At 38.9% G+C, this 18,762-nt stretch overlaps 1 protein-coding gene across 2 annotated transcripts in view; it reads right to left on the bottom strand.

Annotated features, from left to right (window-relative positions):
- Nucleotides 1-18,762, bottom strand: part of SYT17 (synaptotagmin 17) — an 859,797-nt gene that overhangs the window by 405,211 nt on the left and 435,824 nt on the right. For both annotated transcript variants that reach the window (XM_044089048.1, XM_044089049.1), the window contains exons 6-7: nt 7,133-7,253; nt 5,978-6,133 (exon numbers count right to left, since the gene is read on the bottom strand). In XM_044089048.1, the coding sequence (XP_043944983.1) occupies nt 5,978-6,133; nt 7,133-7,253 (277 nt within the window). The remainder of the gene's footprint in view (nt 1-5,977; nt 6,134-7,132; nt 7,254-18,762) is intronic.

Here is an 18,762-nt window from a genome sequence, read left to right on the forward strand (position 1 = left end):
TTAGTTCATTTCTATTGGCTGCTTGCTTGAGAATTTCTCAGTCAAAACACCGACATTACAGCTGATGAAGGAAACTGCTCAAATGTTAGATGTGCATGCCCTTAATCAGCTACACATGCACTGTTTAAGAAAAACAAAATGAAAATACACTTGTGGAAAGCAAGCTCATCTGGGGTGAGATGACTGCTGTTACACTCTTGGACTATGTGTCCCAAGTTGGTGTGAGACTAGCACTCAGCAGCAATTTATTTTCTCTTAGGATGATGCCACAATATGATCAGAAGATAATTGGCTTTAACATTTGACTTTGTTTTTGGTGTCAGTCAAAGGGGTACAATATTTGTCAGCCTGGCAGGATATGATGGACAAACCACACTTCTTCATGAAGGATGATCTGCACCTGTAAACTTTTCACTTTGGAATACTGGCTAAAAACTTTGTCCAACCCACATTTATTTTTAGGCAATACCAGCCTGATAAACCTTCACCATATCAAATCCAAACCAGGATAATGTAAAGGTATAACTGTTCAGTGTCAGAAAACTAAATAAACATTCCACCCCCTGCAAGCTCTCTTCCCTCTGGAGAACATAGACATCTGTGTAGTTACAGAAACATGGTTTAAACCATGGGGAGAACCCTAGCAAAGCAAGACTACAATTCCAAACATATTTAGATCAGCTACTCCACAGGAAGGGGCAAAAAGGTGGGGAGTAACTCAAAGAACAAGACCCCCCCAGCTGAATCCCAACATCAACAGGTTGTATAACAAAAGGAAGAAAACCATAGCCAAAACTGAGAAGTGCAATGCCCAGCAAGGCAACAAACCCCTTCTCAAACCAAATAAACAACTCGGGAAAGCCACATTTGAGCAAAAGATAGCCTTGCAGGCAAAGGGCAACCAGAAGCCTTCTTCAGCTACATTCACAAACTCAAAGTAATATACAACAGTGTGCTGGAGTAATTGTAAATGGAACCAGCTATACGGAGCACAAGGATATCACAAACCTACTGGCTGATAAATTTAGCACCAATTACACCCGTCTTCCTCCCCAGAACATTTCTTAAGAGATACCCTTGACCATAGCTCCTCCAGCTATCACTAGTGAATAAGTCCTTAGTACACTCTCCAAGGCAAAAAATTATGCATCTATGGGCCCTGAAAATATCCCAGAATTCCTCGTGAACAGCATGATACATGACCTATCAAGCCTTGTAAATCACTGTTTGACCTTATCCTCCTAACTTGCTTCATGCCTATTGAATGTTGGATTGCAACATTTATCCCTCGACACAATGGCAAGCCATCTACTGAACCAGGTTACTACAGACCACAGATTTCTTATGTAAAGCCAAGGGAAGTATTATTATGAATATTATAAATAAAGACATAGGAAACCTTCAGAGACTGGATCTAACACAGTTTGGCTTCAGCAAAGGCAGACAGTGCTTACTCAACTAGATGGGCATTTTCAAGAAAGTCACCAAAGATGTGGAAAAGAGTATAATGGTACACAAAGCATTCAACACTATTCCACATTCAGGAATTGTAGACAAACTCATGAAACTAAGTGTAAACCCCATTGCCAAGCACTAGATTGTCAAATGGCTCACAGACAGCTCACAAGAAGCCAAAATTAGTTACTCTGCCTGCACCAAAGGATCAGTCACTGGCAGACTCCTTCAGGGCTCAGGGCTGGGGCCTCTCCTTTTTGGCATCTACTTTTCAGAAGTCAAAGCTAACATCATAGGCATCTGGTTGATCAAATCTAAGGACAACTGCAAGCTTGGTGGAATCATAGAATCCCCCATGGACACCAGTATCCTTCAAGAAGGCTTGTCACAAACTAATAATTGATGCCAGGACCATAGTCTAAAATTGAATGCCAAAAAATGTATAAGAGCATCTTTTAGAAAAATGGACACCACAGGGAATTATCACACATACAATACACTCCTAAGAACAGACATGGTGGTTAAAGACTTTGGAACATATGTGGACAATGACTTGGCCTTTCACCATCATATGACTACTATTGGAAGGAAATAATTCTATATTGTGCAACTTTTATGTAAGGTTATGGTATCCAGTTCTGAACATGTCATCATCCCACTGTACTCAGCCATCATTAGGCTGGCCATTGAGTATAATGGTCACTTTGGTATGTACCTGATCAGGTACATGCATCAATTTGGCTGCCTCCGGTGGTTCCTCCCAAAAAGAATACAATGGTTAAATGACATGGAGTACACAGACTGCCTGAAAGCCTTATCTTCATTCTCAGTCTCCTACAGACTACTGAGATGTGATATATGCCTGCTTTATAAGGCACCATCTGATCCAGTACTGATGGACTTACTGCACACCTGCAAGTCTATCACCATTCAAAATACCTGACTGAAGGACTTAAACCTCATTTTCAACATAAATAAAGCATGTTGGAGGGACAGGTGTGTGTGTGTGTGTGTGTGTGTGTGTGTGTGTGTGTGTGTGTGTGTGTGTGTGTGTGTGTGTGTGTGTGTGTGTGTGTGAGTGTGTGTGTGTGTGTGTGGAACAGGCTTCCCATCCATGTGAAGCAAATATTGTCCCTGACCCAATTCAAATGCAACCTGGACCAGCTGCTGAGAAATCAGAAATGTACCCCTGGACTGGCACCTATGCCTCTATTGTACAGAGGCAGCTTGTATGAGCTTGGCCACCTAAACCTACTATATACTGCTGGGTAATTTATCCTGTCATTTACACATGGGAAAACATAGCTAGGCTTAAAAAGGCCTCTTAGGGCCATTAGCCTGGTAATCGCCTACGAGTCCATGACTGTACAGAGAAATGCTCACCATTAATCTGCACCATTTTTAAGTAGCAATAAGATGTAAATCTTCATGCCATATTGTACTAAGCCAGAACCTTCAGTATAGTAGGTCTGAAAAACCAACCACCTCCCAATCATCTGGGACTAACATGATACACCATGGCAGAGTAAATGCGAGTCTCATTTACTCCATGAATGAAACTTTCCCAAATTTTACACCACATTTGTGACTAACCAGACACATACTTTATGAAGAACTCTTAATGCACCAACTCAGTGTTAGCAATAATAAACTACTGCAACAAACTTTTTATATAAGCAGTAATGTCTATACTGTATTCTATGTAGCTAATATAAAGTAAGTGCAGGAAAATTCTGTAGCATGGGCCATAATGAGATCCTCAACAATTCTGTCTTGATGAACAAATACAATACCTTTATCCATTAATCTAAAGTGTTCCTTTTCCAGTAAATCAAACGGAAAGTGCATCTGAAGTCTGATAGTAAACTAAATTGTATAGAGTTTTACTGCCTTGTTGTATTCAATTTTGAATAGGTTTTCAGCTTGTTTAACAGCTAGGGAAGCTGGTAGCAGAGCTACTACAGTGAAGAGGATCAGAGAAAGACATTTAAATGGTAGAAGAGCCCTGTGATCTTTTTCTACTTTAAGCTATGTAAATGTCATCGCACAACAGTGATATTTGTGCTTTAATTCATATCAGCTATTTAACTCCATCAATGCAGTCTTATCCACCAATGTCCTATAAAACCAGACACCTGAACTAAAATACATTCAAACATTTATATCCAAAACCATTATGCTTACTCAATGGCATATAAAGAAGGCATAAAAGCAAAAGGTGCTGTATTTTACTAGGTTTTGAAAGCTTTAAGTTTTGCATGCGGAAGTGAGATTTTATGCTCATGTAAAACTTATGGCATTGTGCATTCCACATACTATTAGTTCAGCCATTTTGTATTTCAGCTGCCAACAGCCTTTCTGACTATTTTTATCTATAACCTATTTGATGTGTGTTGCTGTACATTAGCAAAGGCAAGAGTACACAACCTTGAAACAGGCCTTGAAACAGACACAGTTCTGGCAAATGACAGTAGTTCATTAGGAATGTCAGCACACCACAACACAGAAGATAATTCAAGTTTATCTCCATGTTTGAAACTCTAGAATTAGATATCCATGATGAAGACAAATCAGAAATGTACCTAGTACTGCTACCAGACAGGAGATTTACAGCTCTAAAATGTTTAAATCAAGTGTAGAAATGCATTAGAATGGATCTTCCTCTAATCTACCTCAGTGGATTACTTTAATGATCTCCAACATGCAGTTTGTTAAGGTGAGAAAAAGATATGCATCTTATCTTATCTATAGCTGAGGTTTAGTGATTGTGGACTCCTTCGCTGTGCAGCAATTAACAGAGATCTATTCAAAATATTCACATCCAAAATCTCAAACAACTTGGGTTACAATGAGATGATGTTTAAGCCTGGTGCAGTAAAAGGATTCTTCAGGACCTGATTATGCTAGCAAAGTGGTTTCAATGTCCCTAGAAAATGCAAAATCATGTAGAAAAGAATATGAAGTGTCCCTGCATAGGGACTGTGCTGGGAAGAAGTGATGAAGAAAAACATTTAGAAGATCGACTCATACACAGAGCAAACACCACTCTACATGCTGTAGGACATTGGCAATAGCAAGCAACATGGCTGGTTGTGAAGGAGATAGAATAGATTCTCAGGAACTAGAGATTATATTTCTTCTGTACAGCTGTGCGCCACTTAACAACCATGATAGGTTCTATCCCATACAATGTTAGGCAATGAGGACATTAAGTGAACACCATATTCTGTACATTGTGCTTTGCTTAACATCCTTCTGTACAACGTCTGACTGCATTTACATCCACTTAATACAGTATAGACATAAATGCAGTCAGACGTTGTGCGGAAAGACATTAAGTGGCACACACCTTTATATGATAGTGACAAGAGTGTGCTTCAAAGTATCTGGGACATTCCAGAGGCCCATACCTCTCAATTGTCCCTAACTTTCCAGGGTGTCCCTAATTTTGTAAAAAAACATTGCTGTGTACCTCCTTAAACAGTACAACTTTTGTGCAGCTCTAAGTTAATAGCACCAATGTTTAAAAGGTGTCCCTAATGTGGGGCCTTTTCCCTGCTTATTTTCCGTTACTCCTAATTCTGCAGCCAAAAGATTAAGACCTGAAAATGGACCTTAAGATGATTTTGAGGACTCTCAGATTGTCCATGTTTTGGAAGATGTGAGTATGGACAGCTGAGATAGGGGGAAAGACAAGCTATGTTTTGTGTCTACATAGTTGTGAAATGAGTATATGCGTAGGTGGACCTAAACAATGATGATGGGGTAGGGAAATGCATAAATGGCAAACAATGGCACTACAGAAAACATAGCTCGCAGTTTGATGAAATTTGTTTTTAAGTCAAAGATGAGACACTTCTTTACAGAACTGGTAAAGGAAACATCAATTTTTTTTCCACTCTGGACTTAAAATGTGATTGGTGAAGGATCCATGAAATTCCCTTCCACCCTTGGTCAGTAAAATGTGATGCTAAGAATGAAGTAACTTGTTTTGAGGCAAGTTGTACATTCAGAAGAATTTGTCAGACAGTGACCTGCTAATATCAGTGTGTGCTCTGCGTGTTTTATATGTACATGTGTATGTGTGTGTGTATGCATGTTTGTGCATGCATGTGTGCTTGAGTTTTGTGTGTCCAGGTGTGAATGTGCATGTGTGTCTGTGTCTGTGCCTCCGCTGGATGTAAACAAGTGTATTTGTGCTGCTGTTTAATGTTTATACAATAACTGTCTGTGTGAATATTTTGAGCAGATTCCTAAAGAAAGTAACGTTTCAGTAGCAGATATACCTATCCCAATAAGTGCGATTTTTTTATTTACAACTTTTTTATTCTTTTACCTATAACAGCGTAAATGCTGTAGCGATCCATCCATTGCCTTCTGATGCATTGCTGGCAGACTTTCCGTTATTTTGCTTTCGTTTAAGGTACTTTCAGAAATGTGAAATTAATTTCCCTGTCTAGTTTAAACAATAAAAACTTTATGGCCATATCCGTTTCTTAACCAGTTAAAAAATCAACTTTACCTGTGAATACTAAGCTAATACTTTCTAGTTCTTCTTGAGAGACCTTGAAACTAAAGGACTCATTGTAGAACGGATCAATTGTGCCTCGCATGCAGGAAGTCTTCTTCGTTTTCATTAGTTTTAATCCATGAACCATCTGAATCTTTACAAAAGGATCTGCAAGAACAAACGTCTTGTTAAATGTTTACAAATCTATGTATGAACCATCTGAATCTTTACAAAAGGATCTGCAAGAACAAACGTCTTGTTAAATGTTTACAAATCTATGTATGAACCATCTGAATATTTACAAAAGGATCTGCAAGAACAAACGTCTTGTTAAATGTTTACAAATCTATGTATGAACCATCTGAATCTTTACAAAAGGATCTGCAAGAACAAACGTCTTGTTAAATGTTTACAAATCTATGTATGAACCATCTGAATCTTTACAAAAGGATCTGCAAGAACAAACGTCTTGTTAAATGTTTACAAATCTATGTATGAACCATCTGAATCTTTACAAAAGGATCTGCAAGAACAAACGTCTTGTTAAATGTTTAAAATCTATGTTGTCTATTTCAATTTTAAGCCACTTTGCAGAGACATATAATAACTAAAACGGACAATGAACTATGAAGACTTTTTAAACTCATCCCCTCCAGCGGAACACTGGAATTTTTTTTTTTACTCTAACTTGCAATGGCTGCATCCTGAGCCTTTTGACAAAATCAGGTTATATCTAAACAGTTCAGGCAAATTTATATATTTCTGAAACCATAATGATTATTAAAGAAGTATAAATGGCAAACCGTTTAACACATACTAATCCCATGATAGCATTCATTATAGTCTAGATCTTACACTTACAAGTCATAATAAATACAGTAAATATTAATTTTGTAATGTCTTGGAAGCAGCCATTCAAGTTACACATGAGAGCTTTTATAAGAGGTTAATCAGTTGTGTTGGTATTGCTTGGATGTTAAGATATCTACATAAATACAACAATTATGACAATATAAATGAATGATGTTTAACATCTCCTTAGCTGTGCTCAAAACAGGGCAAAAATCAAGACCTTTCATGTAGCATGGTTTTACAATTATTGATGTTAACACGAACAGACAATATTAGCTGCAGAAGAAAAATGTAGAATTCTAGCTGTAAAAATACCTGATCCTTGGCTCATGTCAGTCTGTAAAAGCTGTTTGGCTCTAATAATATCCACATTTAGCCTTCCAGCACTCGGCAAGTAATTAAGCGACAGTAACAATTCTCCCAGCTCAACTTCACTCTGTAAAGAAACAGTATTAACATAATTGACTACAAGCTTACAGTGTTTACATTCTATAATCGCTTAGACAGCATAGAGGGCTCAACAGAGACACATTTTATGGTATTGACATCTCACCATCAGCAGAACATCATGAAGGATAGTTAGAGTAAACATTTACTTGTGTTTGTACTCATAAAGAAGTGTTTTTGTTTGGTAATTAAGCACAATAAGTTGATAGTAACTCATTAAACGTAATTGGAGATTGGCTGAAAGTGAAATACATGGATATGAACAGTCCTAATCATTTTTGCTTCCAAACATGAGAAGTTCAGGCATTTTTAGTAATATATCAAATAAGCTGACATTTTTATAATAGCCATTTTCAGTTGAACATTGTAGAAACATTTTTAGAATACAAGTGAATGATAATATAACAGAAGAAAAATGACAGCTTGCCTAAGTTTAAGATTAGTATTTACAGTGTCTCCTGTAGATTGATCTAATTTTTCTAGTCTGGCAAACTGTACTAAAAAATTACATTTTAGAAACTTCCAAGTAGAAAAACCACATGTGATCCTTTGCTTCCTGCTAACAGAGATCATCTGCGGCAATCAATATTAATAGAAATTGAACATATACATTTAAGCATACTTTTTCTTTTCTGCATGCCCTGAAGGAATGTAGGACTCGAGGCCACTGCTAGGGTAATTTTTTAATAAAAACCTAAATATAAGGTGACTGTGCCCTGGAGTACATCCTGAATGTATGATAAAGAGAAAGTTTTAATAGGAAGAAATTGTACAGACGATTTGGCAGGCCATTGTTGGATTGCAGAACGTAGCAAAAATGTATATACTGAATACATTTCACTGATTGTAGGAAATTAATTTGATTTAAGAAACATGCCTTATTATAGATTACTGCATGAAAAGAAGGGTATGATGGTAAATATTTTTAATACAGGTAGTTAAAATTATGGCTTATTGTAGCAATTTATAGGACATTTATGCATGGCAGTATGTATAATGATAATTTTTTCAATTAACACATTTTCTCCTACGTTACTGACAAGGTTCAGAGGAGTTTAATATTCAACATAGTTTATTATTACTAATGTTTGATTTGTTGGTTGTTGGAATATGTAAGGAAAGATATCAGAAAATTATTTTTGTGAAGAAGGGAATGGAATTATTTTTTTTTCCTGGCTTCAGAATAGGAGCAATAGTTTTTCACCCTTGTCTGTCACATTGAAACACTGTGATGATAACAGTGTGGTACTTCATGGCCTTAGGCAGACGTCCAGAGTGTTTGTCAATTTAGAGTATATTTCTAATCAGTCATGGTCAATTTCAGCAAAGACTGTCTAAACATGGAGTAGTTTATTTTATACATTTTAATTTATCCATTTGTAATTGAGGCAAGCCCATTAGGAGAAGTGCCTCTTTTCAGGTGTAACTGTATACATAAGATATAGTCACACAGTTTCCTAATAGATATAGAAGAAATGAAACTCCGAACACCAGCAGAGATTAAAGATTCTAGAAGGCAAGACTCTGGTGCAACCTGATGATTAAAATTCAGGATGAAACTGCATGTTTGCATTTTAGTAGCACAATGTATGACAGTTTTACAGGTAATTGCCCTAATTACATTTTCTGAAAATGTTATTAGAATGTTTTCTACCATTTTTGGACCAGTTGGCACAATGGTTAAGATCTTCAATTCCCATGCATACAATATAAGATTCAATCCTGACTTCCAGTCATAGGTTCATAGGTTAGTACTAGGCTACCTGCCCTTTCAGGCCATATTTTAAGCCTAGCCAGTTACCCAATGTGAGAATCAAACCCTGTACCTTGTGTCTGTAAGGTAAACACCTTAACCATTAGGCCAATCTCCCACCCACTCAATGCCTGTTTGGAGTTTGTATGTTCTCTCTGTGTCTTTCAGGGGTTCCTTCAACCTCTGAAAAACACGCTGAGTGTTTCCATCTCAAACTCACCAAAAAGAATGGAGTTGTGTGCAGCACAAAACTCTACATGGTACCCTATAGGGGGAAGAGTTGTATAAACCAACCACTTTGGACATTTACTGTGGTGTGCAGTATCATCATGACAGGAGAACACATATCTCAGACTGCACACTGTGGTAGGGCTACCACTCAACAGTGCAAAATATGGCTTTAGGTGTTTCATTTAAGTTGACTAATGTTGCCAAATGGGCATGAGTATTTGCCGGTGATAACTGGATTGAGGACACAGCCTATGACCTACACCAGGGACCCATGCTAATGGTGGGAAGGGTGTATGTACCCCTATTGGCCAATGTTTGCCCACCATAAAGACTAGCAGCCCTGGGTCAATACGCTACTGGTCAGTCGGTGTCCATTTGCCCAGCTGGGGTTACCTGGTATAGCTCTGTTGAGCAAAAGCTGGACATAAAAGCAATCAACCTGCTAAACTTGAACTAAGCATTGCTACACTTAATGTAGGTTCACTGAAAGAATGCATCTTGGAAGTGGATTACATGATGGTAAGAAGGAGGCTGGGATCACCTTGCTTGGGATCCAGAGTCTACTACTCAGGAGGAGAACAGGCAAGAAACAGGGTGGGATTTGTGTTAAGGGAGAGGCTTCAGAAGACAATGAGGGATGTTATCAGAATCAGTGACAGACTCATAGTAATCAGACTCCAGCCTAATGATAGGGCAGCATTCATAATCTCAGCCTATGATAGGGCAGCATTCATAATCTCAGCCTATGATAGGGCAGCATTCATAATCTCAGCTTATGCCCCACAGCAGAGTTGTGGTACTGAAGAAAAGAATGGATTCAGACAGCAGTCACAAGACCTGCTGGCTAAAGCAGGACAACATGAATTGGTGATAATAATGGGTGACTGGAATGCACATATAGGGACAGACAGAACAGGATATGAGGACTGCCTGGGTCCATGTAGGTGGGGCAACAGTAATGAAAGAGAAGAGGCCATTCTATACTTCTTCTGGTAAATGGCTTGACAGTAGCCAACACATTTTTCAGAAAGAGAGGCAGTCAGAAGACCACATACAAGAGTGGCCAACATGCAACTCAGTCAGACTTTCTCCTAGTAAGAAAAGGGCACTCAGGAAGAAACAGCGATTGCGAAGTCATCCCCAGTGAAACAGTTGGCCCACAGCATAAACCACTAGTTGCCACAATCAAGCAGTGGTCAGAGAAGGCTCTAAGATCAACAGAAACCAGGCTGATCACCTGGAAGTTGACTTGAGAGAAAGCACAACAGTTCAAGGAATTATGTAGAGCTCTAGCACCCCAATAAGAGGAAGAGGTAGAGCTGAAGAAGAATGGCAGTGCCTCAAAACAGCATGTGTGAGGACCACAGAATAGAAATGTGGCTGAGCCACATATGGAAATAAGGTACATAAGGAAAGCTGGTGGTGGATGGAATGGTGAAGTCCAGCAAGTCATCAAAAGAAAGAAGGAGTGCAGGAAAATGTGGAAGATAGAAAAGATGGTCCAGGCTAGGAAGGAATACTGGTTGGCAAACTAAAAGGCTAATATCAAAAAACAAGGCATCAGAGGCACTCTATCAGCATCTGGAAACTGACACAGTAGATGGCACAAAGAGACTATATCAGATTGCAAGGCAAAGACAGAAAGATAAAGCAGATAGTCAGACACACTTCATAAGAAAGGCTAGTAATGACCTGCTCACCAGTCCACAGCACATCAAAGGCAAATGGAAGGAGCACTTCCAGCAGCTTCTGAATGAAGAAAACCCCACAAACAATGTACTGTCACAGACATAGCCTATGATGAGAGAAGAGGAGGAGCCCACCACATAAGAAGTAAGGACAGCACTAAGGAAAATGAAGTCAGGAAAGCAGCAGGCTGAGATGAGGTCGCAGCAGGTATGATAAAGATGCTGGGTGAGATGGGGAGAAGTGGCTCCTGAGGGTACTTATAGAAGTGTGTGGAGAGAAACGCATATCCCAAATAACTGGAGAATAGGCATACTAGTGCCAGGGTTAAGAACAAATGGGACATTCACAACTGTGGGCAGTACAGAGGTATCAAACTCCTGTCACATTGCATGAAAGTTCTGGAGAGGGTGATAAACAAATACTCAAATTAGTAGAAAGTAAAAAGGGAGATAAGCAATTCGGATTCAGATCAAGATGCAGCACAACTAACCCAATGTTTGCAGTGAGACAGAGGAGAATAAGCTAGACATGAGGAAAGTCCAACTGGGCATTTCTTGACTTGCAGAAAGCATATGACAAGGTCCCAAGAAAGAGTCCAACTGCACATTCCTTGACTTGGAGAAAGCATATGATAAGGTCCCAAGAAAGCTGATGTGGGCATTCCTGTTGTGGATCAAAGTGCCAGAAACATTGGTAGAATTAGTGCAGGCTATGTACAATGACCCAATGACTCAATTATGAGCAATGTTCAATCTCACAGACAGGTTCCCAGTGAGAGTGGGTGTGCACCAGTGTTTAGCACTGAGCCACTGTTGTTCATACTAGTGATGGACTACATTAGCAAACAGGTAGGAGGGGACAGATCAATAAAGTTGCTGTATGCGGATGATGTGGCATTACAGGCAGACTCTGAGCAAAAACATTATAAAAGGATAGGGGAATGGCGTGCAAAACTGAAGGCACATGCAATGATGCTGTGTACAAATAATTCATTTATAACGGCAGCAAATAGTGGAGTTCAGAAAAAGCTGATAATTGAAATAGAGGGGAAAATAGTGGAACAGGTTAACAGCTTCAAGTATCTGGGAGTGGTGGTTGAAGAGAAGGGAAGTCAAAATGAGGAGGTCATAGCTAGAATCAGAGAGGCTGCAGCCAGGTGGCACAGAGTCTCAGGGGTAGTATATGACAGAAGAATGGCAAAGAAGCTGAAACGTAAGGTGTATAAAACAGTGGTGTAACTAGTACTATATTGCACAGAAACCTGGGCAGTAAAGGCAGAGCAGGTGAGGAAACTAGAGGTTATGGAGATGAAGTGCCTGAGATGGGTAGTAGAATGCATACTGTGGGGAAAGACAAAGAGACAAAAGCATAAGAGCAGAAGCCAAAGTAGCTCCAATTGCAGAAAAGGTCAAAGAGAACAGGTTTGGGCAGATATGCAGAAAAGATGACAATCTGGTGAAAAGATTTGGGACAGAAAGGAAAAAGGTAAGATGAAACAAGAGTGTTCAGAAAAGAGAGGGATGGATTGTGTGAGAGAAGACTTGTGACAGTCAGGCATAAGTGCTCAAGAAGGCAGGAAAGTGGCATTGAATACAAAGAGATGGTGAGAGTTGACATAATACCCCAACCCATGGAGAACATGGGAAAAAGGAGGGTTGATGATAATGCTGTTTTGTACCATTTTACAGATGTAGTCCTATACATACAAAATCTAAAATCCCCCAAATCAAACACTGGTAGGCACAGATGTAGCTAGAACAGGGTAAAGGGGGAGGTTGCCTCATGTACAAGGTGGCTGGGAACACAGCAGATACTACTTGTATAACAGAGCATGTGTGTAACTTTAAGAAGCATTTCCAGATGTAGCGCATACATATAAATAGTGAGCACGTGCAGTCAGCAGTGCCATTTTGAGAGAACAGTCAGAGTGTTAACATGCATGAGTCTAGTAATCAGTCTATTCATAGGTTTATTTAAGTTTAAGTTACTAAGCCTCAATCCAGATGTGTTTGCATTTAATAAAGCTGCTTGAACTGAACCCACAAGTGTTAGTCTGTTTTATCCTGACCAGATAAGAGACATGGTATCAGAAATGGGATTGAGAGTGCAACTTCATCAAGCCATGAGGTGCAGAGTTGACAGCGAAGGTATACTGAGTAGGTTGGGTAATACAGTGCTCAAATGATCAAAAAGGGCCAGAAACAAACTTCAGGTAACCAAAACTTGCACAAATGATTTATTTTGCAAAGAAAAATGATAAGGAGCATTTGTACAGCACCAACCACATTATTAATCAAAAGAGTAGCACAAAATGCTTTATTAATCAAACAAAAGGCACAAAATACATTATTAATTAAACTAAGTGTTTAAACCATGATATTCGATAAAACTATCAGAAATACTTATATGGGGTTCAGAATTGCCTCTGGTTTGTATAACAAGCATGTTTAAAGTAAAACGAGCTCAAGGACAGTATAATGAGCAGGATAAGAGGTTAAAAGGGCATAACGAGCACAATAAAAGGGCAAAATAAGCTTAAAGAGCAAGGTGACTGCATGTTTTATAAAAGACCGTGTTTGGGCATAAACTATTTTGCATTGACCAAAGTCATTCAAAGCATAACTACAGTTGTTTGAAGTATCACAGAGTGTGCAAAGTGATTACATTATATGTGCTTTACTATGGTATAATTATTTCAAAGAGTTTGCTGTGTGCAAATACAGTTATTTTGCAAAGTGCAGTCAAAGTACAGCCATTTTGAAAAGGTTCTTGTGCTGTAAACAGTTTATTTGCAAAGTGCATTCATTTTGAAGTGTTTCTTACTTTGAGCTTCTTCTGCTGTGTACAGTTTGTTCACAAAGTACAGTCATTTCAAAGTATTTCTTACTTACAGTGATAAGGAGTGATTTCACAAAGTACAGTGATTGTAAAGAATTCTTGTGCTATGTAGACTTATTTGGCAAAGTGCAGTTATTTCAAAGAGTCTGTTGTGCTACTGGGCAGAATTACAAGTTTTGGTATATATACATATATATATATATATATATATATATATATATATATATATATATATATATGGGTCTACTGCTTTTCATCGTATACCACGTATTCGAAAAAGAGCAGTAGACCGCTCAGTTACGCGAAAGTGCAGTTATTCGAAAGTGCACTTTCACGAACTCTGCTTCTGCGAACGTATCGCACCACAGTAGAGGACAGTAGGAAAACGTGCTATGTTCTCCACTGTGGTGCGGTAGTCACGGACCTTAGGGTTAGGGCACGGGTCATGGTAAGGGGATAGCCCTACTAGCTATCCCCTTACCATGACCCGCGCCCTAACCCTAAGGTCGGTGACTACTGCACTAAACAGCAGTACGTAGCCCGTTTGCTGAAGCGGGTTTCGTGAAAGTGCACTTTCGATTAAGTGCACTTTCGCGTAACCCAGGGTCTACTGTGTGAGTTCGAAGAAGTGTATTTTTGAACTTATACAGTAGACCCATATATATATATATATATATATATATATATATATATATATATATTATATATGTGTGTGTGTGTGTGTGTGTGTGTGTGTGTGTGTGTGTGTGTGTGTGTGTGTCTACTCGTACATAATCTCAAGCACCTTCACTACTGTGTGTTGATATGGCATAGGCATTTCGCAGATCCAGTCCACGTGTGTTTGATCATAATATTGCAGAGAATTGGAGAGCATTTCAGCAGTAATATGATATTTTCATATAAGCATTTTTTTCTGACAAAGATGCACATATGAGGCCATTCATTTTGCTATGAACTTAGCAGGGTCAGAAGCCACTGAAAGAGAGCATTCATTTGTGTATGCACCAACAGTATATGCAAGAGAAGGGAAAACTGACGTATTGTTGTACCTTCTGAATCAAGAGAGGATACCGAGTGCTTAAAATGTACATTTAGGGAAATGTGCAACCCCAAGACAAATGTTACATTAAGAGGTACCAAGAGACCAAAAGCCAGGTGGAACTTTTGCGGCTTATATCACTGACTTGAGAAATAAAGCTAAAACATGCAGATTTTGTGATTTGAAAGATGAGTTAATAAAGGAAAGGCTTGTGTGTTGTCTTAATAATGCTGCTGTAAGAAAGATTTTGCTTTGTGACAGTGATTTAATATTGAGCAAATCTATAGAGATTTGTCAAATCCATGAGCTCACAGAAAGGTTCACAAGTGTATTTGCAAGTGATAAGAGCTTGGTTTCAACAGCCTCTAGAGCAAGCGTGGACAGCATGCAGCACGTGGCAAGCAGAAGCAGGCCTAAGCACATGGCAGCTGCAGCCCCTGCCGGTTTTTCAGGGAGGACTTGCAACCTTCTAGTAAGTTCCAAGACTAGCTCAGCAAAATGGACATGCTCAGTGCAGTATAAGGGTGAGCCAGCAAAACCCAAGTCAAGTCTTATTGTTAACTGTTGCAACTGTGGTGCCAATCATGAGTCTAAAAGAGAGAAGTACTTAGCATTTGTTCAGCAGTGCCACAAGTGTAAAAAATGGAACCACTTTCAAAAGTTTTGTAAATCAAGCTAGCCTCATTCAATTATTAAGAAAGGTCACTCAAAAAAGCAAGTTGATCATGTAGAAAGCGGCAACCCTACCTTCCATGTAGATGGTGTATCAGTGGTAGGTGAAAAGGTTATTGCAGTAGATCTGTTGGCAAAGAACAAAGTATTTTGTACTGTCCTGATCGACAGTAAACCTAGATTCTGGTTCAAAGTGCAACATAATGTCAGCAGAAACATTTCATAGAGTGAGAGCTAGTGAGCAACTTAATTTGGCTAATTGTGTGAAGCTTGTTGCTTATGGAGGTGAAGAGATTCAAACCGAAGGCTCAGTAGTGCTTTCATGCTATTCGGCTGGGAACAGTTACAGCTTGCAATTTTATGTAGTCCAAAGACCTGTGCAGTCATTATTAGATCTCAGAAACAGTTTAAGAATGAAACTGCTTTCTTTTACCAAAGAAGTCCATCATGTAAGCACATGTCCCAGTTCCATCTTCAGTAATGTTATTTTCTCAGAATATGATGATGTTTTCAATGGCAAGCAAGGCAAACGTCCAGTTGTGTATCCCATAAAAGTAGACCCAGAAGTGAACTTGAAGCTCAATGCTCTGAAATGCAAATTCAGGTTACCAGAAGTTACTTATGTAGGTCATTTATTTACCAGTACAGACTTATGACCAGACCCTTCCAAACAAGCAGCCGTTCTTGAGATGTCAGCTCCAGACAATGTCCAAACCCTACAGCATTTTCTTAGTACGGTTAACTATTTGGGCAAATTTATCCCTGACTTTAGTGAGATATCAGTGCGTTTAAAGAGAGCTGACACACAAAAATGTTGCCTGGTCATGGTCACAACAACACCAGAGAGCATCTGATAACCTCAAACAGCAAAATTGTCAATCCACCTACATTGAGATACTATGATGTCCACAAACCAGTAGTTCTTTCCTATGATGCTTCAAAGTTCAGTCTTGGTGCCTTTATCCTTCAAGAGGGCAGGCCTGTTGCCTCTGCCTCTAGAACTCTTACCCAAACTGAGATGCAGTATGCTCAAATTGAGAAGGAACTTTTGGCAATTGTGTTTTCCTGTTCGAAGTTCCATGATTATATTTATGGCCGAGCTATCCAAGTCAAAACTGATCATCAACCTCCAGCCACTATTTTAAAGAAGCGTATGCATACAGCTGCAGCAAGACTACAAAGAATGATGCTCAGATTATAAAAGTATAACTTCAAAATGGTCTTTAAAAAAGGCAAACTTCTTTATCTGGGTGATACCTTATCCAGATCACCCAGAAATACCACAGAAGAGCTTGATGCCGAGAATTTTGACTTTTATGTCATGGAAGTGCGTAATTTTTCTACCAAGAGAATTGATGAGCTGAGAAATCATACAAAGACTGATACAATTTTACAGAAGCTCTACCATTTCATCAATTTTGGATGGCCGTCAAAACAGTCTTGCGTACTGCCAGAAGTACAACCATATTTTCCTTACAGAGATGAGATGCTGATGAAAGATGGTATTATTTTCAAAGGTCCAGAAGTTATTGTTTCTACTTCCTTACAACATGAATACATACAGATTTTACATTGTGGCCACCTAGGTTCCGAAGCTAATAAAACAAGGGCGAGAGCCGAGAGGACTAGTATTTTGGCCTTCTCTATCAAAAGACATTGATAAAGTGCTGTCATCTTATTCAGTATGCAATAGTACTAAACCATATTTGCAAAAAGAGCAGCTTCAGGTAAGCCAGATTCCTGAACCACCTTGGTCAACAGTAGTCACTGACATATTTGAGTGGAACAACCAGCATTACTTAGTGGGGGTAGACTCTTAACTCAAACTGGTCTGAGATCGATTTGCTACCTAAACTAATGTCCAATACTGTTATTACTAAGTTGAAATGTCATTTCTCAGTCCATGGTAGCCCACATAAAGTTATTTCTGACAACGATACCCAGTTTACCAATCACGTGTTTCAGAAATTTGCAAAGAAGTGGGACTTTATGCATGTTACTAGTAGTCTGGAATACCCCAGTCAAATGGCCTTTCTGAACATGCAGTACAGAGTACAAAGCAATTACTAGAAAGGTCAAAGTGTGACAATACCAATATCTTCTTGAATTGACTTAATCTCTGAAATAAACCCCATGACAACCTACTTGTCTCACCTGCTCAGCAACTTCCATCTAGGCATACCAGAATAACCTCACCTATCAGTTGTAGTTTGCTGGTTCCTAATGTTAAAAACACCAGAGCAATCAAAGCCCAACTCTTTATGAAGTGGTCTTTTCATACGTCCAGCTATGACAAAATGAGCAGATTTCTTCATCATTGAAAAAGGAGAGACAGTGAGGATGCAAATGGCGAATGGCTTTGATCAAATTGGTCAAGTGAGAGGCATATGTGCCGAGCCAAGATCCTACGTAGTGGAATCTGAGGGTATAGAATACAGGAGAAATCACAGGTATCTTCTTCCTGTGTCTGAAACGATATTGCAGCATCATACCTGTAATACAGACTCTAGATCTCAGCGCGACCCTTACAATGTTTATAATGAAGAATATTTCACAGTATCCATTCCTGTTACTGATGATGTCTCAGATGTCCCTAAAGTTGAACATTTCTTGAAGACAGTCCCTGTTGCTAGATCCAGTTCTGATTTTTATGTTACACAATCAGGTCATATTTTTAGACCTAGTATAAAATACACAGCAACCTGGGCATGATTGTTTTATATGTGTTTGATTTTGTATGATTGTATGTCAAAGAATTAGTTCTGTATAATTGCATGTCAAAAGATCATTTCTGTATAATTGCATGTCATTGAATACTGTCATTTGGTACACAATCTATTTCTCAAAGAGGGAGGATGTAGAATAGAACATGTGTGTGTAACTTTAAGAAGAATTTAAAGATGTGAGCACGTGCATATAAAAAGTGAGCACGTGCAGGCAGCAGTGCCATTTTGAGAGAACAGCCAGAGTGTTAACATATATGAGTGTCGTAGTCAGTCTGTTTATAAGTTTATTTAATTTTAAGTTACTAAGCCTCAATCCAGATGCTTTTGTGTGTAATAAAGCTGCTTGAAGTAAACCCACAACTTTTTTTCTGTTTTATCCTGACCAGACGAGCGACACTACTGGGATGTAGCACCACATAAGTGTCTCAGAGCTTCAACCATGACTGCAAATATGAAATGAATGTTTACACTATAATTATGGTCATAGCTGAAAAGCTGAAACACTGAAATGCTTTGTGTGTGGTATTTTAGTTGAAGCAAACTACTTGTA

Source organism: Protopterus annectens, chromosome 12.part0 (genome assembly GCF_019279795.1).
Source record: "Protopterus annectens isolate FY-2018-M chromosome 12.part0, PAN1.0, whole genome shotgun sequence".
Taxonomy (NCBI): domain Eukaryota; kingdom Metazoa; phylum Chordata; order Ceratodontiformes; family Protopteridae; genus Protopterus; species Protopterus annectens.